This window comes from Morone saxatilis, unplaced genomic scaffold (genome assembly GCF_004916995.1).
Source record: "Morone saxatilis isolate NCDOM2014 unplaced genomic scaffold, NCSU_SB_2.0 Contig16, whole genome shotgun sequence".
NCBI classification, from domain to species: domain Eukaryota; kingdom Metazoa; phylum Chordata; class Actinopteri; family Moronidae; genus Morone; species Morone saxatilis.
Window position 1 is genome coordinate 18,532,391 of NW_023339718.1, and position 26,497 is coordinate 18,558,887.

A 26,497-nucleotide genomic window follows, 5' to 3' on the forward strand; every position below is an offset into this window, starting at 1 on the left:
AAACAAAAACATTAGAATCCCCACTTTCTTTGCCTGCACACACACACACACACACACACACACACACACACACACACACACAATATTCCTGCTCCATACAGACACTAAACATACACCAGAGAGGAGAAGGAGCAGGCACATTTTGGTGTTTGATACGGTTGACCCAGATCTTGGAGCGTGCACGGCAGAAGATGCAAGGAGGAGGACAGGGGGGATGAGGAGGGAGGGGTTTAAGCAGGAGGGGGAGGGGGCTGGGGTATCTGGGTGTTATGCATGTGTGAGTGAATAAGATGATGAGGAAGTGAAAGGGCGGTGGGTGTGGGCCGCTGAGCTGCTCAGATAGTTTTTTTTCCAAAGAGTCTAATTTGAAAAGCAGCAGGGGGCTGATGGGTAAAAGATGGACAGACCTCAGCAAAGGTCAGCGTGAGAGAGATATAAACAGAGAGAGGTAGAAGCCAACAAATAAAGAAATGATAAAATCACATCAGGGGAAGGGAGGCTTTTCTGCCTGCCAGCCATGTTGGAGGTTCTCAATGGGAAGCTATTGTATTTATAAACTCACTACATTGATGTTTAAGTGGGATTTAAAGGATATGGTTACTTTTTGGGCTGCTTTTAATTTGATACAAACCTATTCACTAATACTTTAGTAGATAAACTATTAGTTTACAATGCTAATGTTCACTAAAGTGCACTAATTTGGCAGCTAGAAGACAAGAAATGAAAGCAGTAAATAGAAATGTGTATTTATTGATGTGTTTTTTTTATCCAATCTCATTTTCCATTGTAAATGAGAATTATTTTTTTAGGGCACTGGTAGTACTGTAGAAATGATTTGTTGTCACATTCAGGGGAATTGATTAAGACTAAGTCTTGTGGTTGCACCAGCAGCATACAGTCACAGCATAGCCTGAGTGCACTGGGTTGCTGACGCTTAAGTATATGACCACTTAACAGTGAGACCATTTTGAAATTATGGCTGATTGATCGTGGGGGAAAGCCATAGCAGTAGTACGTAATGTTAAAATCAATTATTTTCAATAAAATGTGGCCTATTTAAAAGTTTTTTAAAGATTTATTGCACATTCACATCATTTGTGGAAGGGCAACATTGTTCATCATGATACACAGATTCATCATATTGGACACGATTTGCAAATTTTGTGTGAAAAAACAAATATTAATCAGTTACAATGTACAACTGCTGCAAAATAATTAGGCTTTTTAGACTTGAATGGGATTATATTATGTTCAAAAGAGACTGTGCTCCCAAGAAAAGACATTTTAATAAGTGCACACAGAAATAATCCTGCTCATATAGGAGCAACGGATCAGACACTTCTACATGTTGCCACAGAGAAACTTCTTTTTTTTGTCATTGATTTAGAGGGCTTGTGGTTCCAGAATCTCTCTCTATTCATTACTAGTATGAAGTATTCCACCTGTGCACATGATATTGTTATTAATGATCATACATCCTTTGGCAGCACAGACAAACTTCTGAAAGAGAGATAAAAAGACTCGGGACCTACTTGGGCACTTGTGTTTTTTGCCCTCTGTCTATTTCCTCCTTTCTCTGTATTTTTCTTTACTCTGAATCTTTCTCAGGAAAAGATCAAATCTTTAACTCATGTGGGTAATTACACATGTCTTTCCCCAGGCCCAGTACCTGGTGCAGGATGTCTCGAACGCCTCACATAGATAGATAACAGTGCCTGGAAGAGGCGAAATTCCTGGACTTCAATAGAGACTCTCTCATTCACATCTGATATTTCTTTCATCTTATCAATGAACTCTGAAAGACCTGGCAGCAAATAGGAAGCTGTGTTGAGCTCAGGACTTTTGTAACATATTGTGATGTGAAAGGGAGAAAGGTGGGCTTGCAGAATCTCTCGAGTATCTTTTCTGTATTCGTACATCATCAAACATCTTAAACCGCAATCCAAATTCTCACTGTTCATTGTCCTCCATCTTTTTTGTGCTATAACACAACACTAACGTGGCAGTCGGAACGATCTGGAAGCATGACCAATTCCTGTCTTTCTCAGATGGCTTCATCTATTTTGATTACAGACCCCCCTCTGAGTGTTGGCCATCTCCACTCCAGGGAGGGGAAATGGGGTAATGGGAACGGAATGGGAAATAGGACCAGCCTTGTTACATTTCGGTCTTTATTCTAAAAGGCAATCATCTATGTAGCTATGGTTTATGTGTGTGTAATCGGCAAGCATGATTGGTGGAGCGGAAGCGGTTCACGAGAAGGTATGGAGCCAAACAGAAAGCCGAGAAAGTGCAGCTGAGGTGGAAGTTTTGAGGTAAAGAAAGACAAATAGCCGAGGAAATGAAGGTGGGATCCTGCAAATAAAGGAGGAGGAAGGCGACCAGTGTGTGAAAGAGAGATGGATGAGGGGGGAATGAATGGAAAATAAAAGAAAGGAAGGAGGACAGAGAGAGTTTTATCTGACTCTCACAGCCTTGGTGATATGACAGGCTTGGCAATCCAAAGCGTTTTACCATGCCACCCCCTACCAGGGACAATCTTCCTTGGTGCCTTACACACACACCCTCCTGCAGAGCACACACACACACACCAACTGTACCTCAGCCCCATCCTGCCTCCCTATAACCCATCTCCTCCCTCCCTGCCACCCTCTGTCTCTCTGTACAGGATAATCCTTCCCCCACCCCCAAATACCATCGCTCAGTAAAAAGATATTTGCAAGGGCCTGGATTGTGGGCAGTCGCATGCTGCGTGCTGGCACAAAAGGCAAAGGCACAGCACACATGCAGATGAGATGAGATACACACACATACACACACATCGAAACTTATAAGACACAGAGACTCTCCCAATACGCAGATGACATCTGCCTTTCACAGATAATTACACTCTACCCTTTTCTTTTTTCTCTCCGTCTCTATCTTTTCCAGCCTGGATAGATACTCGTGTTTGTCAATATGGAGAATTCACGCATCATTGACAATCCTGGCATTGTTGTTGTTGTTGTTTGTTCTCCCTTTTCATGCTGGCTAATGTGAATCACAAGAAGCGATGAGCAGAAGAGGCAAGGACTTGTAATGACTCATGTGAGCCTCATTGAGCAGGGCTAAGAGGCTAACCTAGAGCTCATATGGCGCTGATAAAAAGAGCTGTCCAACCATCAAGTAATGCTAATAAAGTCAGCCCTTTTGTGTCATTTACATCAAAAAGGCCAAGCGTGAAGTACATCAAGTTTTAACCTGTGTGTAGAAAATAAAAAAATTTGTAAAGCATTATCTCAAAAACAATAGACAATAAATTAAAACTTTAATACAAAAAGTACAACAATGTATACTCTAGCAATGAAACAGAAATGTCTGGGAAAGGTTTTCTTTCAAAAATGTATTTTTTCCAAAGTCAGTTGTGTTTTGTGAGAGAGGGCTGAGGATAAATATACTGTCATGAGTAAAAGTACAAATTGGATATTTTAGAATTGTACTGACATGTACAATTGACTTTGAATCCAGAAATTTCAGGAAACAGCAAAGAAAGTTGTGCAAAAATATATTTATAACCCACAAAAAGTTTCAATTAAGGTGAATTAAGGACAGGACACTTTTGACATGTACACTGAGCTGTTTCTCATTTCTAAATCCAATCCTGTCTCATTTCCAATCCGTCAAGATTAAAAGTTCATTGACTCAAAAATATTTCAGGGCAGAAAGGTGCGCTTGTGTTTTATTTATGAGCAGCTAAGAGGCTGCTGCAGGGCATCCCCATTAGCATGGTGCCGTGGTTTGTTAGCAGATCCACATACACAGGAACGGTTTCAAACAACTCACGGATAAAGACTCAGGAACAGGCTGAGGAAACAGAACAAAGGTTAGGGTTGAATAGGACAAGGAAAGGTGAGAGGGAGGGTGGGGGGAGAGAGAGTAGAGACTGGAAGGTCATGAGGTGAGGTGGAAGCGAAGTGTCTTGACAGCAGGGGAATATTCCAGCTTACAGAGGAGTCCTCAGGGGCTCACGCAACCACTTAACGCAAGGCATGTGTCTCGCTGTGCAACACACACTTCTACACACAGACACACACAAACCTCCCAAAAGATCTCTCTCTTTGTCTCCGTTGTTCTCATACACACACATAAACTTTACACACTCCACACTGTGATTGGCATCAGCCCACAGTTTGCCACTTTACATCAAAATGATGACTGTAGTGCTTTGGCATTCTCTCTGCTCGCTGCGGCACCTTCAGAAACGTTCTGAGTCTGCAATCAGCCAGTAACAATAGATTTTAGATTAATGAAGATATAGTATCAGTATCTGTGTTGGCCAATATGTACAGAAAAATTATTTTTGGGGCTTTTTTATTGTCTTTATTTGATAGAACAGCTGAAGTGTGACTGGAAAGGGGAGAGGATGTGCAACAAAGCTGCTGTGGTAAGAACTCAGCCTCAGTACATGTACGCACATTCAGGTGAGCTAATGGGGTGCCCCACAAACTAGGTTTGACGTTATAAGGAAACAGTAGATGGGTTTCCATCCACCTGTTTTATTGTGTACTTTCAGTTTGCACAGAGTGGAAAAAAGTCTAAATATCGCAAACACATGGGGAAGGTGGAAAAGTTGACATACTGATAAAAATAAATTGCAACAAATCTGCATATTGTATTTTTAGAAATAAAAGGCTCTTGGACAAATGGGCTTTCGGTCCAATGGGACATGTTTTGGACTATTGGGGTTTTGATATAATGGGGTGTCTGAACAATGACCAGTCCCCACAGAGATGCTTTAGTCTTTTAATTTGCCAATCCAGATCACAAGTGCAGCCTCTCAATTATTAGCCATGACTGACAGTAAAAAGTCAAATGGAATTTAATTTTATATTAAGTCAATATATTATGCCCTATCTGGTATAATCTTATGTTTAAAAAATGCCATGGATTGTAACTTACTACGATTGATTTCACTCACACATTTTTAAAATCAACTGTTTATTAATCATGAATATGATTTGATTAGATTGTAAAAAAAAAAACTCCTCATGCACTGCCAACAACAGTCAGGTTCCGGTCCAGTGTTCGGTGGTTAATTCTGAATTCTTATGATTGATTATATGTTTTTAAACCCATTACTCACAAAACACCTTTAACCAAGAAGATACCGAAGAAGTATATATTTTGTACGTTTTAGAATACATGTATTAAGGCCGATCCTCACTGCTAACAGCCACAGTGAACGCTCACCACACCCATAACACCTACATCAAACCACTTTACATTGAAACTTCCATCCACAGTCATCGAGGGATGGCAAAGGTTGCAACATTGATGACGACAGTGTCACCAAGCCAGGGGATAGCACAGAAGGTCGGGGGTGCAGCAATGCTCCCTGAAGGTGCAATTAGTGCTCCGCTACAGGAACAAAGCTAGACAGGGTTCCTCCTCTGAACCAGAACATTGTTACACTAATTAATAACTCAGTCGCATCAGGGCGGCTTGAACACAATAACAACAGCAACAACAGGAAAAGCAAAAGAACAAGAGGAAGGGTTTAGTGTTTTGCTAACAACTGTGTACTGAGGTAATTAAAGGAAATCCTCACTAAAAGATTTCAGTCCTGTTAAAAAGTTGTTTGCAAATTGAAGCTGCAAACAGTTTAAGGACCATGTTTATGTCCGTGGTGTATTTTCTATATAATGCGCCTCAAAACTGACTAAATTTCCAGTGTAGCTGCAATGGAGTTTACTAACAGAAAAGATTTCAGCTCTCACAAACACAGGTTTCTCTTTCAGCCCTTAAAAATGGAAAGTGCAAGAGCATCTTTATGCCGTGAGAAATATACAACATACTGATCTCTCCCTCCAAAGCAGCTTTAATAGAACAGAGCCCAATGCAGCCGTAATGTGCAGACTATATTCACACAATGTCAGCAAAATGTAGGAAAAAACAAGAAATCCTGTGTTCAGGCATTTTTCAGATGTTTACCCCACTGCTATACTTGTAGTGACACTCCAGTAATTCCCACATTCCCAGTTTTCCCCACTAAACAGCTCTTGATTACAATATAAACAATGCAACATGAATGTGTCATAAATTGAAACTCTTATATTTCTATGGTTTCACCAACCTTTGGTGTTGAAGATGTTGAACTATTCCTTTAACTGAGCACTGACTGAAGTTGTATTTTTCCTTACAAAGGCGTTCATTGCTTTGCCTTGTTTATGTTCTGTTGACCCGTCAACCCTATTAAATTGTGGTTGACACTGTGACATAATTTGTACATGTCTCATGGTGTCACTGTTCATGACTTGCAGATCATTTTGGTCAGGACCAGTACAAGCAATGTAAGCTTATGTAGTCACTCAAATTTCTTTTTCTTATCAAACCTCTGTTTCATGCTCATGTTCTTTAAAACACATCTCAGCCCAGGGAGCTGTGGAGCTCAGTGGTTAAGTGGCTGATCAGTTTTGTTTGAAGACACTGGTCTATGTGCCTTGCTCAAGGGAAAAGCATTGTTTAGAAGGAGAGAGTGTTTCACTATTCACTGTCTCTGAATGAATATAATGTATATGAACATTTTGTAGTGTCAAAAAAAATCACAAGCATTCCCAGAGATGATGTTGGCAGATCATGAGTGGCTGATCGCAACTTTGTTTTTTCTCACAGCAGATGAAATGATATTTGATGCTAAGTTAAAACAAAACAGTCTTAGAAAAAGGATCAGTTTTCTTTAATTCATCTGCAAAAAATAGTTTTCTTGACACATGAAACCTCCAGTGGTGCAAAATAACTAAGTGTACTTTAGATAAGTAGCCTACAATTTTCAAAGAGACATTTCTTGTCTGAACTCTCAACAGTTTGAACCCAGAGAGGTCAGATTATCCAATATATCACAACAAGGCAAACATTATAGAAAAACGCCCAAAATATAAACACAGATTTACGTATTACAACTTTGTTTTTCCTCTCCCAGTAATCATCTTACAGTCCGACTTATCTTGTGACCCTTTGGAGGGGCACGGCCCCTAGTTTGGGAACCTCTGGATACAGCTCACTGTATAAAGTAATTAAAACTAGCTCTACTTCGAGCAGATACAACTGTAAAATGCTGTTTTACACATTGTTGTTGTGTCAGTATTAACAATCTTTTATATATCATAATTTACCTTGCAAAGGCACTTTAACCGCAGAGCGAGTACTTTTACTTTTGATCTTTTATTTATTATTATTTATTCAGTATTTAGTTGATGATACATTTATACTTTAAGTAGGATTTAAAATGCAGGACTTTTACTTGTAATAGAGTATTTTTTCATTGTTGTATTGGTACTTTTCCTTAAGTAAAGGATGTTAATACTTCTTCCATCACTGGAAACCTCACCAAGAGACATAGTGCAGCATTCAGACATTCAAGATTCTCTGCAACTTGTCCTTTATACTGTAAAAATGGTTCAGCTCATCTCAGAGGGGTGTTAGTGCTCCTTGGGGAGACCCTAAACCTCATAACAGCATTAATTTTCAATGCATCTCCTCTATGTCTGCTTTAGATGTAGATTAATATTTTAGTATCTTCTTGCCATAATCACATCACAGCCCTATATTCTGGGCTGAAACCAAGACTGCTTGGACAGGGACTTTGTAAAATGGCATATTAGACTGCAGAGGCGTCTCAGACATATGGGATCATGAAATAGTTGAGCAAGCATGCGTGCACGGAGCGACTGCTGTATCTGTGCGAGATGAAAAGAAACGCTCTGTGACTACACTCTCGTAATCTGAGTGATGCCGACACTGCATCCTCCCCCGCTCAAAGCAAACATTTCACATTTTGATTCTTTTTGTACAGAAGGTTTGGTAATTTTATTTGGTCGGGACACAGATTGACCTGTTTTTTAAAACTCTGCATTTTCAGTAGATCTGTTAGTGTAGACTATTTGTATTTTTCACTGTCAGTAATGCAAGAAAGTGTGGGGCGCCCTGGTAGCTCACCTCGTACCACTGGCACCTCATGTACCAAGGCTGAGAAAAAGAAAGTGCACTATTTATGTTGCATACTTGCTAACTGTATTTAATGTGTATCTTTTTCTGTCTTCCATTACTGTGCCAGTATTTTAAGAGGACATTCTTGTGTGTTACGTGGACCCCAGAAAGATGAGCAACTGCTATGGCAGAAGCTAATGAGGATCTAATGAAATAACCAAATTCAATAAATTAATTCAAATAAGTGGCTATGATGGTTGACAGAAATGTTGTTGATTTTTCATGTTTTAACACGTCCTTGTTTTCAAAACTACAGAAGCCAAGAACGGCCATGGATTTTTTTTTATGCACTGTTATATTGTGATAACGTCAAGATAACAAAGATCGTTTTCTCAGGTAACTAATTAATTAATGATGTGTCGTTTGATTCAACTACAAAGAGTGAAACGCTTCCAGTCAGTAACTAACATAAAGTTGTAATTTACGGGGGAGCTACAGTAGCCAGGTGGCTCGGAGTGTTGTTGGCAGCTTTGTACAAAGTTTTTTCTCGAGTAACTTTTCCAACATATGATGATAATGCGTACCCAACTGGCTGTGCTGTAGCCGACCGGTAAGTGCGGAAGCATCGTGGCAGCGCATTAGTTTAAATCAAGATGAACACATTATTAATTAATTCGTTATCACGAGAAAATTATCTTTGTTATGTCGAGATAACGAAATAATAAGTCGTTATCACGAGATAACAGTGCATTAAAAAAAAATCCATGGCCGTTCTCGGCTTCCGTAGTACGACAATGATCTCTGTTTTAAGTAATATTTGATTTAGAGGACCTCATATTGCTTGTTTATTAGCAGCATCTCTGTGTGTCACTTTTCTACCTTGTATTTCAACCAAAAGGCCAATATTACAGAACAAAGTGGTAGAGTGAGACAGCAAAAGTGGACAAATAACCATTATTTGTTTCTTGGCTCATAGGTTGTCCAATTGAAGAGCTCCCTCCTGAGGCCCCCCGCTGACTGTTAACAAGCACAACTCTGTACAAGTCTGGGAGCTTCATGAGTGTGTGCACATAACCTCCACTCCACCTCTGTGTGTGTGTGTGTGTGGCACCATGCTGTGGACAGTGCTACTAGCGCTGCTGGTGCTTCTGCTGCTGCAGACTCAGCTGTCTGTGTGCTTAAGGGAATTACGCAGCGGGGCTTCCAGCTCCCCTGCCTTCTCCTCTTCATCATCCTCTTCCTCCTCCTCTTACAATGCCACCCAGCAGCGGCTGCCCGGAGCTATTATTATTGGCGTGCGGAAAGGCGGCACCAGAGCCCTGCTGGAGATGCTCAATCTGCACCCAGATGTAGAAGTGGCAAAGGCTGAGGTAAACAACCATCACTGTCACCGAAAAACTGAAAGTAGGAAGAGTAGAATTGAAGTGCTGCAGTAGGTGCTGACCTCACCAGGGTGGGTCAAGACAAACTTGACACACAGACCACCCAACAAACACTACACATTTTGTCTTAAAACAGCACATTAGTCTATCCAGACCACAACAGCTTAAGAGTCAAACATCAGCAGCAGATCAAATATGCAACTTAAAGAGAGAGAGAGACAGAGAGAGAGAGACAGAGAGAGAGAGACAGAGAGAGAGAGAGAGAGAGCATGAAACAGCTGAGGACACACAAAAAGGCAGAACATTTTCCAAATCAACCAGATTATTTAAGGTTGATGGTTAAAAAAGTTATCCAATACCTGATTACATTTGATAACAAATCCATAATTTCCCAATTTAACAAACCTATTCAGTTCAGTTTAGTGATACTGACAGCACTGTAGTTAGGTGAGGTAGCTGGTGAAGTGACTCATTTCTTTCAGTGATTATTTTAAGAGCCTCTTAATAGCACCACCTATGCTTCTTCTGCTTCACTACACTGCATTTCAGAGGGGAAAAGCCTTTTGTGCGGTTTACTCCAATACATTTATTTGACAGTTGTACTTTTCAGATTAAGAAACAACATAATCTTAAAAATAAGCTATTATATGAAAGCAGTTTCTGATTTTACTGTACTTTACTGCTCATTTGCTCTCCTGCTAATCTTCTCAGGACCGCTCAGATTAATCTTTTGTTGTTGTTAACTAGCCAACTGATTATTAAGTAGATAAAACTAGCTCCAAATGCTGCTCACACATTGACAAATCAATATGAACGATCTAATGACGTCATAGTTAACAATATATCACATATAATATGTCACAGTGGACACTTTCCTGAAGAGGAAGTACTTTTACTGATACTGATACTCAAACTAGGCTACACAAAGCTGATGATACTTTTAACAATAATTTCAGCACAACTAAACTTGTTACTCTAAACTCCGGTTGGCTGTAGTTATGAGTTACCTTGCAGATTATAGTTCCACATTTACCTTGAGAATCATAAAATATAAAGCCTTTCTGAATTTGAAACTTCCCAGCTGTGTAAAGAAGTTAGACCCAGTGCTACCTGGACCATCTATAATATTAAAATGCTGCTTAAAGGTTACCATGTTAATAATTTACAGTGTGAAAGAGACCATTCTTCAAAATGATGCTTTTAGTTGTGATACTTGGGTATATTTTTCTTTTGGGTATAATGTGGGACATTATCACACATTGCCAAATACCACTTCATATGATTGGAGATAACTGCCAGGAATAACCATAAACCATTACATTTCATTCAGAGAAAGTTATGTCAAGGCACTGACGAGTCAAACCAATTCTAATACATTTGGCTCAAAGAATCTGAGATCCAATGAGAATTGGAAGTTCAACTTGCATATTAAGCCCACAAATCTTATTATATGGAGGTCAGAGACAGCTGTAAACATACATGAACGTAAGAAAAAATCATCAAACCTTTCAATCCATAAAGTTGGGGTGGTAGATGGAGCTGACTTGAAGGTATAAGGAGAGCAATAATGAGAACTGTGATTTAATAAAGGCCACCCTGTACGTCCATATGAATATACCAGTAATTGGATGTCACAAGTCAGCTGGTAGCCAATCAGCTGATGTATCAATGACCCACTGATCCTTAAGCATGAGTTAACACAGATAGCTGATTAGCTGATGCGAGTGCGACTTCAGTGCCAGAACTGATGTAATGGTCCAGTGGTGATAAATCTGCTCCACTAATGGACTTCATCAGTGTACTAATTGCTTCTGTAGCTAACTTCTTACTTCCCCTGCTGTTTAACCTGTGAAACTATTTAGGGGAATTTGTATCCCACTCTAGGTTGAACTTTTCCCCTATTATCATTACCAATGCAGAGAGGAAAAGATAAAATGAGAACAAAGTCAGCTCAGCCTATATGTGGTTGACAGTGTACTTGTGATTATGAATGATGACAGGGCCTGTCCCGAAAAGAGAAATCTTTACCAGGGTAGTCTGAGGTGAGGAACCAAAAGTTGGAAAGCTGGCAAAAAGGAATAGATTAGTTTGGACAAGATTGGGACAAAATGAAAAGAGCTCAGTGTTTTTTAATGGTGAAAGGGTTGTAGTTAAATTTCATCCCTACACATTGTTTCAGTGCAGCTCAAGAAAGGTTTTCAACACCACTGCATCAAGAAGTGAAATTTCATGGACATGTACTGCTTTCCTTATCTTCACAAACACTTCTGTCCCTCTGTCAGGTGCACTACTTCAACGTGGAGGAGCACTACCGCCGAGGCCTGGCCTGGTACCGAGCCCAGATGCCCTTAACCCTCCCTGGTCAACTGACAGTGGAGAAGACCCCCGGCTACTTTGCGGCCCCTCAGGTTCCTGCGCGCATCTGGGACATGAACCCCGCCGTCCGCTTGTTACTCATCGTCCGGGATCCAGCCGAGAGGTTGGTCTCAGACTACACCCAAGTCCTCCACAATCGCCTGACCCGCCACAAGCCCTACCAGCCGCTAGAGGAGCTCTTGATCCACAAGGGCCACATCGACCCTGGGTACAAGGCGCTGCAGAGGAGCCTGTACCACCAGCATCTGGCCCGCTGGCTGGAGGTCTTCCCCAGGGAGCAGATCCACGTGGTGGATGGCGACGCCCTCATCCGGGATCCCTTCCCCGAGCTGAGAAAGGCTGAGAGGTTTCTGGACCTGCCTCCCAGGATAAGCCCCAACAACTTCTACTACAACACCACCAAGGGCTTCTACTGCCTCCTGTCTGCCGGACACGACAAGTGCCTGGACGAGTCTAAAGGCAGGCCACACGCACCGCTGAGCACCCAGGCCTTCAAGAAGCTTTGTCACTACTTCAGGAAGCCCAACAAGTTGTTCTTTGAAATGGTGGGGAGGTCGTTTTCCTGGTGCTGATCCAGTGGAATAGCAACTGTGGAGATAAAGCACCTCCTGAACAATGCCAACACATTCAGGGACACAGAGGGAGAAAGAACTGTTGTTTGTGTGTTTTTGTATGTAGATGAGTGGAAAGATTTTAGTTCAGTTTAAGTCATAAACATTTTTTCTTGTTGATACCTACTCAGGTATAAATGTGGCCAACAAGAGCAACACATGATGTGTGTGAAGATATGAGGAGAATTCAAACTGCTTGTGTTGAACATGTGGCCAACACAAACCTTTACCATGACCATACTGGTGCCTCCTTGGATGAACTCACTTGAAGAAGCTACAAGACGACTGTGCCATACACAAGTTTGGAACTGAAAACACAACTAGAGGCCCGTTAGTGCTTTTGTATTTGTGTTAAAAGAAAATGTGCAGACTTTGAAGTGATGTAGAAATAGACAAGCGTTGAAAAGATGGTTGAATTGATTGTTTGCACTATAAAATCTAATTGCATAAAAAGTCAATGGAGGTTCAGTGTAGACAATTTCAAACAGAAAGCAACCCCTGGCATTGGTTGTAACATGTTTGTGTGTTAGTAAAAAATGTTTTAGTTGATGCCTCCTGTTTACTTCATCCTTTGTTATTTTACGAGGCAAACTTTTAGATGTTCAATGAAAATATATATTTTTCTGTTTTGCTGTTTTGACAGTAGTCACATTGAAAACTTGTTTTTGGTTTCTCTTAAGTTTCAAGGCCAATGTAGTACTATTTGTGGTTTTTTTTAAGACGTCAATCTAATAAATGTGTTCAGTCTCACAGTCTCCTGCCTGGTACCAGACTGCATTGAACCCAGCTGTAAAGGTTTAAAAACATCAAACATAACGACACATACAGACGCTGACAGGTCTCTCTGAAAGCTCCTCTCTTTTAAAGTGTATGGAGATGTTCTCTGTCAGGGTCGATCTAACATGTCCTTTACATTGAAGATCAAAGGACGCCTACGTTTCTTTTCATCATGAAGTAAAGGAATTACCTCCAGTTTCACCACCACACTAACAAATCACACTTGTTTGATACCTGACTTTATTCAAAGCCAGAATGGATTTCTTAAGTTAATTCAGTTCATATGGAAGGAATAGATCCGTCATGACATCAGTGTATTAAGTTGAAATCGTTGGATTAAAGGATAGGTCAGCTGTTTTTAACACAGACATTGTGCACAGATTTATGTGTGTCTCACTAACCCACACTCCATTAGACAGGATTAAACAGAGTTGAATCAGTTGTTTGGTGTATAAAGTGCGTGATAATAGTAAAAAAAATGCCCATGTATATTCCTAAAGCTAAAGTAATTTCTGTAAAGATCTTAGTATGTTTTGTCCGACAGTCCTAAACTAAAAAGTATTAAATTGAACACAATTAATTTGACATAAAAAGCATGATTGGAAATAGTTGATCAATTATCAAAATAGCTGAGTTCAGCTCTAAATCTGACATGAAGACGTGTTTAGTGGTGAACACACACCATAAAATATGATTTGATATTGTTTTATTTTACTCTATGCATAGAATTTTAATATTGTACTCGACTCAATTATAATGCTGTTTGACTTCTGACTCTCTTATTGATTGCAAAGATAAACCTTTTTATTTATTAGGAAGCTAACAGTATAGTCAAACTAGTTTTTACATGATTTACCCAAAGAAGCGTCCAAAATGATGATTTATTTCAGGTTTTACTGATGATGTTTTCATGTTGCAAAGAAAGGTTTTGATCAAATCTGATAGATCTTTTGATCAGAATGCATCATTCCAAGAAAAACATTGACAGTATAGCAGACAGAAGGTGTTTAAAAGAGCATGCGCTTTCAGGAATTGATTACAGGTTGAACCATAACTCTTGTTACACCAGCCAGCAACAGAAACTAGTTCAACATGTCTGGATTCTTACCTTAAACCGTCACTGTTTTTGTGTGGTGCATGTCAGGCATCTCCCGTTGGCTGCAGAAGAGAATAGAAGCTGAAGGCTGACCTCTGGCTGTCACCCTCCCACCGTCCTCAAGAGAAAACCGTAAAGACAGAGGGAGAGAAAGATGTAAGAATAAACAAATGATTCTCGCTCTTTGAAGATGTGAGGCGGCTGCGTCTTTCATGTGTTCCCACAGAGGTTTGCACTGATGTGGACAATACATCTGATGTCACATTTGATCAGAGAAATATTCACTACATGCGTTGAGGTTCCTGAGTTCGCAGCAGTTTCATAAGCTATGTGAGTTTCAGAGTTTTTCACACTGTCTAATTGTCGTAAAGGGATAATCATCTGGGTTACATTATGTTGTATTTCATATTTGATGTGAATCCAGCACTGGTGTTTCTGCTGCACTTCTTGTCTGTTAGTCAGTAAGTTAGTTAGTTAGTAAAAATAATTAATTTTATGTTTTTATCCACATGACAGGGTTCTAGGGATGGCAATGTTGGTCAGCTGGTCGGCCCACCACTTTGGTCCAGGCCAAAAAATCTCAACTATTCAATGGATGGTCAGGAAATGTGGTACAGACAATGACATCCACTCCGGTTTGAATTGTAATGACTTTGGTGATCCCCTGACTTTCAGATAATGCCATCATCAGGTCAAAATTTTAATTTTTGCAAAATTAATGAATTGTCAGCTAAGAGCACCGCTGTGCTAAAATACAGCCTCACAGATAATCTTTGCTGTAGTCTCATTTCTACAACAAACAGCAAATGTAAAACCAATCCTTTTTTCCAAGAAAAGATCTACCTTACAGCACATGCAGACCCACTGATAGCAGCAGTAGTTTGACTCTGATTTAGAAGACATTGTGTTTCTCCACTTAAATCTTGCCCATCATCATGTCCATTTGTGGCTGGTAATTGGACATAACTTTAATATTAAATCTGTGATTCAGATCTGAGGTTTTCTTATATAAAGAAAAGTCCAGCTGTGGGCCTTGTACATTAGTGGAGTTGTTACTGCTCTTGCAAAGGTCAGTCCTGTAAGTGACATAATAAGATCCTCACAGTCAGTGTTCGGCTGTGAGCCACCACGCAGCGGAAACAGCACGTTTTATAATTTCAGTCATTACACCTCTGAGTCAGACACGAGTAAACAAAACTTCAGAAGTGATGTTATTTTTTAATAAACCCCAGTTGTCACCCTCAGAGCTGCTTGTTCTTCTGCAGTCTCATCAATGAATCTCTTCCACATCATTCGCAGCCAATATAATAAAGAGATTTTCTGACACGTCAGCCAGTGGGAACTGGAAAGGAAATAATGAGATGAGCATGATGCTGGAGTGTGTGGATACAAAGGAGAAAACCATAGTTGGACTCTTTTAAGTTTCTGTCAGGGAACAAAAGTTATATTAGGCTTCTCATAAGTGACTGTGATAATACAGATTTGCTACAAAAATGAGGTTGTATAAAAACCTGTATATGTATTTAAATTAGCTGTTTAGACTAGAACGAATAGTTCAGCTCAAAAGAGCCCCGTTTTTCCTCATGTCCCAATACGAATTTGAAATATTACCTCACCATCTAGTTTTAGAGAATTTCTCCCATCTTCATACACTTTTGAGGAGTATGTAAGTCTGCAACTGATCTGAAAGCAGAAAAATGAAAAAATTAAGACAAACAGTATAATGTTTGCCCCTCACTGTGTCCTCGATGTCGTTTAAACTCCACAAATAGGATCCCAATTGAAACTATCAGTGCTTCTACTGTTGATACTTGAATAAATTATAGTTATTTTGCAAACACTTCACTTTTCATTACACTCTGAATGCAGACTGCAGAAACAAGACATCATTCCACATGGGTGATCAAAACTTCATAGAACATGTATTTGTAATGGAATGCATTTCCATTGTAAGGTAAATGATTTCAGTACTCCATTACTATTCCCTCCACAAATATTGACTGAAGTATGAATGTCCTTGTTCTTGAGATCTACTCCTGCTGTTTGGAAAGGCTGTAATGTTAATAAAAGTGAAGTCTTTCAAGGTTGAAGTGTTTCCACAGACATCAACAACAGCACCAATGTCAGAAAAATCACAACTAGCAATATAAATGTAACAAAGGGAATAATAAAATGAGAGTAAACATAACCGACATATTTCAGCTCTGAATAACAAACCTTGAGAATATATATGAGGTATATCACATGATTCTCACAGCAAGCAGCTGAACTGCTCCTTGTTCACGTTAGTAAAACTGCTACAGGACATCATGGGAGTGTACAGGTTGTTTAGATGAATGCAATCAATGTTATGTGAGACATTTTCTCTACAATTTAGTATCAAATCCCAGTGGCGCTGTAGATCACTCCATGAGAACTCTTTTCATCATCAAAGACGAGAAGCTTTGTACACTTGAAAATCACACAACTGCCCACACAACAGCACCCACTTACAGTCTCCACAGCACAGCATATCACAGCCGGTGTCAAATTCAGACAATTAACCTGTGTGAGTGGGTTTATGATACATTTTGATGAATATATTGACATACATCTCCATCTTCTTTATTCATTTTGTCAAGGTTACTTTGGGATCGGCTTTTGAACTTTTGAACAAATTCTATAGCAGTCTGATCTGGCGTTTATATAAAGAGATGTGAGATTGTACACTGATCAGGCCTACACAGACTGTGTTTTACTGACATGTAATACAATGTGAAATATTTAAATAATACTCAGTTGTGCAAAATGAAATACTGGCAGGATAGACAGGCTTTCAACTATAGTAAAGAAACACCAAACCCAGTTTTCAATGAGTACTGTTACTGCTATTTATATTTTATCCATTATTTTTTAAATTATTTTCACAACCAACTTCCCATCAAAAACAAGTGTGGTTCAAACCTGTACAACTTATTTTTTAAATCATGATCTGTACATTTTTAAATGATATCCTGCTGAAGGGAAGAAAAAAACAAATTTAAATTGATTATTTATATCAAATAATGCGACCATTAAATGTTGGCTTGTTGGACTTATCTAAGTCACTAACTTAATATTGTTCTCTCTCAAGTGTTGCAGATACAGTACAAACTGTATGTGACGTGATCACAGTGTAGAGAAATGCTTTTGTATCTTTTAAGCTATCTCAGTGGAATATTGTAAACAAATAATTGAAATAAAGGTTAGGTTAAACAAATCCTAACCCTGACAATGTTACATTATATTAAAGCGGCATGTACACTATGCTTTATATCTATCTTACTTTTGTAATGTATTTTTTTGGCAGCTCAAAAGAAAGTAATGCCACAAGAATTTCAAACGTGCTTACTAAAATATTTTAGAAAATTGCTGTAACCACAATATTGTCTACATATTCCTTAATAAGCCTTTGGGTTTGTCTCATTAATCTTTGCTTTAAAACTCCTATATATGCTGAATATTTTTGTAAAGATTCATTCGAGCTGGAGGAATAAGATAATACAGTTTGTCTCACTGATTAAAGTACTTATTGATCCTTCAGGAAAGGTAGAGATGTTATTGAGAATGTCAGTGGCTCCCCCTACTGGCAGATTGTAAAACCGCAAGACAATTCCTGTAGCTGGTTGGAAACTGAATTTCATTTATGGTCAGGTGACCAAATGAAGTTACGATTTGCTCAGTCAAATTAAATATATGCTACTCTAAAATAAGAGACAAACAGATGGAACATTTGTTCATGTAGACTTACTGTTGGAAGCACCTAACATATGACCTATAAAGTTCATAACTCCAAAAATAGGTTTCAAACCAAGCTAGGGATAACACTCAGAGGCTATTTATTTAAAGATAAAATACACATTTCCCTGAACACATAGGCTTTAGAAAAGGCTTTGACTTCTTTCAGGGTTCCTGCAGGTTTCAACAAGTTAAATTTAAGATTTGAGACGAATACAGTTTAAGCCAAAGTTTACGCCCATAGTGGCAAAAAAAAATTATGTTAGTGGTGAAGGAAAATTGGTATCTGTTCAATTTCACTTTCGATTTGTAGTTTGTTACAGCATGATCAACATACATTTGACCTAAAAAAACATTTAATGAGACTGACAACTGCAAAATGATACTGAAGACATTTTAAGGCCTAAAAATTCAGATTCAATTTTAGAGTTTAAGACCCTGCGGAGACCCGTATATACTACTGATATGTACTTGACAGATGGCTCTGAGGAAAAAACTGCAGGATCAGTGCTGCCTAACCACAGCAGCAGAGGATCACACATTTAATACACTTTTTGAACTGCATAAAACACAAAACACTGTAGCGGAAAGTTGCAATGAGTAGTTCTCAATTATTTTTCATTCTGATGTAAAAAATTCAACTTTTAATACATCACTATCCTTGTGCAGTTCAAAATATTACAGCAAGTATAAAGGAAAAAAAAGCACCATCTCACATTTAGCAGTTGTTACCCATTTTGCTGTCAAAAAAAAACATCTCCTTAAAAACTTGTATTATAGTAAAATATTGTAACTTCAAGAAAATAACCACGAAACAAGTTTTTTTTTTTATATAAAAAAATGGTTTTAACAATTTCTTTTTTCAGTATAAAACATTACAGAGTCCCAGGCCAATCAAACAAATTCACTGTCACAATCTGAAATAATCATGAACTCCCCAGTCAAACGTTCTACAATAACATACAAAGGGGTTTTTTTTGTCGTTAAGGGGTTTTCTGAACTTTTCTTCTAGTTATGGGAAAATATTACAACACAAAGCCTAACAATCACTCTTCGTTTGCTATAATATTAATAATAAAAAAGAACAAATGTGAACTCCTGGTCCGATCAAAGCCCAAGCCCCGAAATTTCTGGTCAACACGGCATCTATGCAGTCTTCTGCTGGCCCTTCTTCCCAATGAGGGATTTGTGGATGTGGGGAATTACACCTGAAAAACAAACAAAAAAACATCGGTGAGATTAAACGATTCATGCAAACGTAGCTGTGATCTAAAGAAACTGTTTCTACAGAGTGTGTGTTGCAGAGGTAGCAGAGCACATCGACACCAAGATACTAGGAAGCACGTACAAATCAAGACGCAAAACAATGATAAATGAAAAAAACTCACCTCCTCCAGCAATTGTTGCCTTGATGAGGGAGTCCAACTCCTCGTCACCACGGATGGCAAGCTGCAAGTGACGGGGGGTGATACGCTTCACCTTCAAGTCTTTGGAGGCGTTGCCCGCCAACTCTAGTACCTGGGAACAAAAAAAAAATAAACGACCATGAACAGACATTAACGCAAACAGCAGCCTCTCACACGAACACTGCGTGGCGTGACAATCCAAAGCCACCGTTAATCACAGACATGCACAGGCTTACTTCAGCAGTGAGGTACTCGAGGATAGCAGCACTGTACACAGCTGCTGTGGCTCCTACACGACCGTGGCTGGTTGTGCGAGTCTTCAAGTGCCTGTGGATACGACCCACTGGGAACTGGCAGGAAACAGATACAAGACAGTGGTTTGAGCGATATAAAAAGGGGGGAGGCCCCTCTGCCACGATGATGGAGGGTGTCACATAAGGTAAGCAGTGAAGCCACAAACGGCTGTATGAAGATGTGAAGATTTACCTGCAGCCCAGCCCTCTGGGAGCGCGACACTGCTTTTGCCTTGGCTTTGCCACTGTCTTTTCCTGCTTTGCCACCAGCCTGCATGGGCCAAAACAGGAAACATGGAGAGAAATCACACAAGGGAAGTAAAACAGGAGGCAGAAATGTGTGGAGCTGTGGTGTTACTGTGGTATTCTGAAAGATCCCTAAACTTTAAAGCACCTCAAGCTATTAAGTTAGTGGGTAAAGGAGCTCGAAAAACAAAATATTTGCGCATGAAGTGGTTAAATTACGAAAGGAAAAATCCAAAGACGAGAAGGTCAAAGTAAAAGAGCTGTTTTAGCTCATCAATGAGTGACGTTACAGATGGCCGGCTCAAACACTATCGATTTCCCGCCAATCAAATATAAAAGCATAACAAACACAAAAATAGCGGCAACAATAAGTGTTAGCACAAATCGCAAGCACAAACCCGATAATTAACCTGATTAAATTGAGAAAATAACAAAAAAAAATTAACAGCTTTTCTGACAAAAACACGTTCCCAGAAGCTGTCAGAGACCCCGCGACAAATAGCGACAGAAGCGCCGCTTTAAGACGAAGCACAGTTTGACTCATTCACCAAAAGTTCTTCTGTCAGAGGAACCACACAGCGGGTTTTACTCAATTAACCTCGTTTACAGACTTATCACGAAAACCTTTTGATCAACTGAACAGTTAACAGACCGTTGAGCTAATGAAGTAGCTCAACTTAGCTTCATAATGGTTGCTAATCCACCTTTCAGAGAGGCTAACGTTACACCGGGTGGAAAAAAAACTCTTTGTACTTCTACTGAAGCACTCACTTTCTGTAAAAAAAAACAAAACAAACACACGCAAATATAATATTACCGTTAAAAGAAAAGCAACATAATCCGGAGTTCTCGCGCTAACGCTAATGCTAACGCGTTAGCTGACAGTTAGCTTTGTAAGCACTCATCTTCTGCTCGGTTCAAATTCAAAACAGCACTTTCTACAGCGGCACAGTAATTACAACACACATGTACCAATATCCCCGGTAATGCATATAGCATACACCGAAGCGCACATACCATTTTTACGTCTCGTTATTTGATTGCAGAACTGGGTAGATGGCAAACAATTTCGGCTCCCGAAAGCAAAGAAACAATAAACCCTTTCGGAAATCTTTTGCATGAGACCCCTCGTGGGAGTCTGGGCAGCCAATCAGAACGCGTGTTGTTACTTCGAATCTCCGTTTGGACCAATCACCGAACGGCTTGCACATCATTCACCCATCCCCCACCACAGGATCATCGTGCCTGCTTTTGCGCACGAAACCAACAAGTAGGCGGGACTGTGTGTGGTGAGTGTCCTTCCAGGGGCATCCATCACAAAAATGTACAAAATACACCAGCAGGAGGCCATTGTAGGAATTAACTCCTGAATTTAGCTACCGTGGCACTCATAACTTGTTAAAATACGTGTGTGACTGCACTTAGAAACGGGTTAGGGCAACAGTACATTCACCAACGGGCGGCTGCAGTTAAACGTTAAACATGAGGTCATCACTGACATGGAGAACCGTTATGGATTGTAAATACAATATCCACTCGAATGTCATCCAGGAGGCGGTTACGTTCTAATGACGGACAGGGTAGCTGGCCAATGAAAACACGAGCCCGCTGTCTGATGTTGTGATTGGCAGCCGCAGCGACCAATCAGCGCTCAGCAGCCAGCGTCCGGTTTCCTCTGCGAGCTCGGCAAGCAAGGGGGGGGTGGGGGTCAAAGATACGCAGAGAAACGGGCTGCTGGTGGCGAAGATGGCGGATGGGGACAGTGGCAGTGAGCGCGGTGGCGGCGGCGGCAGCAGCGGTGGCGGAGGGGGAGGAGGAGGCGGCGGGTTTCAGCATTACCAGCGGGACTCGGAGACCCAGGAGTTGGCCTCGAAGCGGCTGGACATTCAGAACAAACGCTTCTACCTTGATGTGAAGCAGAACGCCAAAGGCCGGTTCATCAAAATTGCCGAGGTCGGCGCGGGGGGCTCTAAAAGTCGGCTGACCCTCTCTATGTCAGTTGCGGCGGAGTTCCGCGACTACCTGGGGGATTTCATAGAGCACTACGCCCAGCTTGGGCCTAGCACCCCGGAGCAGATCGCCCAGTCTTCCGGTGGGGATGACACCGGGCCTAGACGGGCCTTGAAGAGCGAATTCCTTGTGCGTGAGAACCGCAAATACTACCTCGATCTGAAGGAGAACCAGCGGGGTCGGTTTCTCCGGATCCGACAGACCGTCAACCGAGGCCCCGGTTTCGGAGTCGGAGTGGGTGGCATCCCCGGGGCTGGCCTACAGGCCGGGCAAACCATCGCACTCCCGGCCCAGGGCTTAATAGAGTTCCGCGACGCCTTGGCCAAGTTGATAGACGACTACGGGGGAGATGAGGAGGAGCTGGCCGGCGGCGGAGGGGCCGGGGGCTACAGCGAGCTCCCCGAGGGCACCTCCATCATGGTGGACTCCAAGCGGTTCTTCTTTGACGTGGGATCCAACAAGTACGGAGTTTTCTTACGGGTGAGCGAGGTGAAGCCCAGTTACAGAAACTCTATAACAATCCCCTTCAAAGCGTGGAGCAAGTTCGGGGGAGCGTTCAGCCGCTATGCCGAGGAAATGAAAGAGATCCAGGAGCGGCACCGGGATAAGATGTACGAGAGGAGAGCCGGAGAGGAGTCGGAGGGCGACGACGTGGACGACGATTGATGGAGAGGTGGCTACTTGTGATGAAGCTGACAACATGATGCAAAGCCTGGCGAGAAACAAGAGAAACAGAGAGAGAGGAACGACTATTCTGTGCATGACGAATCGAACTTTAAAATGCTAAAACAACGGATTAAAAGTAAAAAAAAAAAAAGTATATTTGACTGAGAAATTACTGTCTATATAAGAGAATCATGTTCTAAAGTTTAGGTGGATGTTATAGCTAAATGAGTGCGGACTGCAGAAGTCAGCTCCTGTATGAGATTCCCCATTGATAAAAATATATATATATATATATATAGGAAAATATATATAATATATATTATATATATTTATATATATATATATATGATTGTCTATTTGATAACCTCACAATTGTAGCCCAGCAAATTAAGTTTGACAGTGCTCAATACACAGCAGTAGGTTACCAGTCACACGTCCTGGTTGATATCCAATGGTAAGAGCTCACCTGGCGCCGACCTATAGTCTGTGGTGGTGATGATGATGATGATGATAAGGAAGTGTGGCAATCTCATACCAGCAGGTGCAGAGTGGGAGTGAGACAGAGCGCCTGCATCACTCACCATGGCTGTGTGTGTGTGCGTGTTATTGTCTGAAATGACCTGTAAGGGACGGCTTGCCCAGACAGACCCACAACACCCGGAGCCACAGTCTCAGCTATAGGGGGCGTCCTTGGCATCGCAGGACATCTGCTCGGCCCAGCGAGGTCCCGTAAGATGATCTGTTACAAGCACACGACTCATTTGGATTCTATGGACAATCCAAATGAGTCCAAATGACCTCCCACCCTCATACCCTTTCCTCCTCCTCCTCCCTCTCTCCCTCCTGGGCCATCCTTCAGGTGCTAACCTCCTGCTCCGATAGCTGAAATGTGGCGAGGCCTGCTCACACGTGGCTTCTTTTGTCTCAGGGCTGGCGAGTCCAATCCATATTTCTGGGTATATCAGCATTACCTGTGCCTGTGCGTCATCCTCAAGAGATCTGGTCGACTTGTTGCTGCAGCTGAGACGTCTGTGGCAACTGATGACGTCTCATGTGATGCAGGCCCACGTCTGACCCCTGTGACCTTTTTATCAAAAGGGGGACGCGGTGAGCTCAGGCCTCTAGCACTGTTCACAATTTTTCAAGTTAAAAGCTTAATATTGCCGGGCTGGAGCTACGGTCTCATGGGAATTGACCTTGTTGACGTATTTAGGGTGCGCCATTTGGATCCTTTAATCTTGAACTCAGACCATTAATGACTGAAGCAATATTCAGTCTGATTGTAAGAAAGATTAGGTGCTTTTGGAAAACAAAACCCACAATCGGGTGCTGTACTTAAAGAAAAAAAAAATAAAAACTATATACTGGAAGAGATTTACTTACTAAAAAGATCAAGTATAGATAGAATTATTTTTCAAAAGAGATATATTGAAATATGTCTTAGAAATGTGAGACATTTATTAGATAATGCTGCCTAAAGTGGCTTATTTAAAACACTAAACTTGGATGCAACTGTCCAGGGTGATATTTCATACCTGCTTTTTTCCTAACATTTCTTTTATTCCTTAGAGGAAATTAAGAAGAGTACAACAAATTGATAACACAGTATGTTACAGCAATTTCTAGAAACAGCTTCATTGAAGTAGTTTGTCAGCAAACACTCAGCACTCCAGTTCACTTTACATAGCATCGAGTTGCCCCCTCGTTTCAGTCCAACCGTTTAAACCATGTTTTGTCATAAACTGGCTTTCCATCAGTTGCCATACGACGCGAACGTAAGCACCTGCAATCATCAACATTTTGTCTTTTGTGCTCCTTTTTAAAAATATGATCTTTTTTTTTTGCATGCCTGCTCTTAAGCGGAGCTGCCTTGTGTTCTTTTCTTTTGCATATTCTGATTGCTGTATGATGGTATTTATCCATTTTTGAGAGCGGTTTCAAGTTTTATTTCTTGCAATGGAAAAAGAAAAAAGTTTAAAGTTTACTTCTCAGCCTAATAAAAAAAAAAAAAGAGCCACAAAGTTCCCATGCTTTGGGGAATGTCACTTTCATTGTCCCACTTCCTTTGGTGTGTAAACCTCTCGTTGAATTTTACTTTACCCACTTAAACACAACAAATGCAGAAATGCCATATGAAAAAAATAAACACCTGGGAGCAATAGTTTTTTTCTTTTCTATTGATACAAATATACTATATATAATATTACACATGAGATTGAACTACATCCTTCTTCCTGTACTGTGTTACGTGAAATGGCAGCTGTTTCAGTCGTGTGTTCTGCTGTAATATTCTACCAAGTTCCTTTCAACAAGAAATAAAAAAGGTTTTTGCTCAGGAGAGGTGTGCTCTTTTTATCCTCCCACTTCAGGGTGGAGATCACTCTATCTTTACCTGATCAGTGCAACAAAGTTGTCAGGATTTAAATTGTTGTTTTTTTAGGTAACTGCAGGACATTTTCTCAATGAACTGATTAATCATTTTGTCCATAAAATGTCAAAATATAGTGTAAAATGCTCATCACAATTTCTCAGTTTAAGGAGGCATCTTAAATGTAAAAATGTATTTGGTTTACACCCATATAGAAGAAGAAGTATATCACCTCTTATTGATCCGCCTAAGGGGGGGGAAAATTGTTTTTTCAACTTTTTTTTTTACGAATACACACACACAGGGCTGGCTGAAATCAACACTTCGATGCGCCACAGTGTGACAGCAAAGGCGAGAAAGATGGCGGAGAGTGATGGGGCCCTGCCGCGTTACCAGCGCCTCATGAGCAGGTTTCGGGGTTAGGTTGCCTTGCTCAAGGGCACCTCGGCAGTGCACAGGAGGTGAAACTGGCACCTCTCCAGCTACCAGTCCACACTCCATATTTTGGTCTGTGGGACTTGAACCGGCGACCCTCCGATTCCCAAGTCAAGTCCCTACACACTGAGCTTAGCATAGTTATTACAGTTCTTATTTTTCTTTAGTTTCTAGTTTTTCAGTTTATTTCCAGAGTGGGTTTTCCTCATTTCAGTTTAGTTTTTTTGTTTAAAAATGAAAGGTTTTAGTTTTTAGTTTTGTTTTAGTTAACTATTATAACCTGGGTACACAGTGCACTTGTTTTGCCCATATCAACTGACTTTAATTGCCCTTGAAAAAGACCAAAATGACCCTGAAATGTAGATAAAGGTTATGACAAAAGTCCTGATTAAAGATATCAGAACATCACTGCTGAGACTTTTGTAGTGACTTTATGTTTTTGTGACTGGTTGTCAGGGAGGGTGTGGAGCCTGATGCAGGGGACTCATCGCAGGGGCCGCTGCATCGAAGAGATCGTCTGATCCAGGAGAAACGGCTGGTTGAGGTAAATCAGTCAGTGTACATTATGTCATAAAGGCTTACAGTAGTTGTGTGTGTGTCTGACTTGTCTGATATGCTTCTATTGCATTTTCTTTCCTCGCTCATCAAAACTTTATGAATTTTGTGAAATATCTTGAGTCAATAACTACGTACAGCTAGTAGTAAGTTCTGTTTCAGGTTAGGTACTTGAATATACTGGTTTGGATGATTAAAGTGCTACTATTTCATATAATTTCATATAATTTATTAGGATCCCACTTAGCTTAATCAAAACAGGGGTTATTCCAATCACAACTACTGTAAGAACAGATTTCGTGTCATGAAACTTGTGCAGGAGGAGATAGCAGAGCTGCAGCAGAGGCTGACGGAGCTGAAGGACCGCGGTCGGTGCTTGGAGCAGCAGATTCAGCAGGAGGAGCAGCAGGTCGAGGCTGAGGAGCTGGAGGGCTCCGTGCTGAGGAGCTGCACCGTGGCCCAGCTCCGCGACATGAGCCGCACCCTGCAGGACCTCGTCACCTCTGAAAACCGAACGCAGATCTCCGTCTCTCCTCCGCCCTCCACGCTAAGGTC

The 26,497-nt window shown here is 40.8% G+C and overlaps 4 protein-coding genes across 4 annotated transcripts in view; 3 read left to right on the forward strand and 1 right to left on the reverse strand.

Annotated features, from left to right (window-relative positions):
- hs3st1l2 (heparan sulfate (glucosamine) 3-O-sulfotransferase 1-like 2) overlaps positions 1-13,144 on the forward strand; it is a 22,967-nt gene extending 9,823 nt beyond the window's left edge. The window contains exons 2-3 of the mRNA XM_035658536.1: positions 8,942-9,335; positions 11,630-13,144. Coding sequence (XP_035514429.1) covers positions 9,078-9,335; positions 11,630-12,295 — 924 coding nt within the window. The 5' untranslated portion in view covers positions 8,942-9,077 and the 3' untranslated portion in view covers positions 12,296-13,144. The remainder of the gene's footprint in view (positions 1-8,941; positions 9,336-11,629) is intronic.
- LOC118325739 (phospholipid-transporting ATPase ID-like) overlaps positions 1-26,497 on the forward strand; it is a 204,037-nt gene that overhangs the window by 135,144 nt on the left and 42,396 nt on the right. The window lies entirely within an intron of this gene.
- Positions 18,048-21,076, reverse strand: LOC118325746 (histone H2A.V). The gene is made up of 5 exons (XM_035658537.1): positions 20,926-21,076; positions 19,856-19,933; positions 19,606-19,719; positions 19,352-19,481; positions 18,048-19,171 (listed from the first exon to the last, which is right to left on the reverse strand). The coding sequence occupies exons 1-5, from the start codon at positions 20,926-20,928 to the stop codon at positions 19,110-19,112; spliced, it is 387 nt and encodes a 128-aa protein (XP_035514430.1). The 5' UTR covers positions 20,929-21,076; the 3' UTR covers positions 18,048-19,109.
- Positions 21,622-24,922, forward strand: LOC118325744 (transcriptional activator protein Pur-beta). The gene has a single exon (XM_035658534.1). The coding sequence runs from the start codon at positions 21,655-21,657 to the stop codon at positions 22,582-22,584; it is 930 nt and encodes a 309-aa protein (XP_035514427.1). The 5' UTR covers positions 21,622-21,654; the 3' UTR covers positions 22,585-24,922.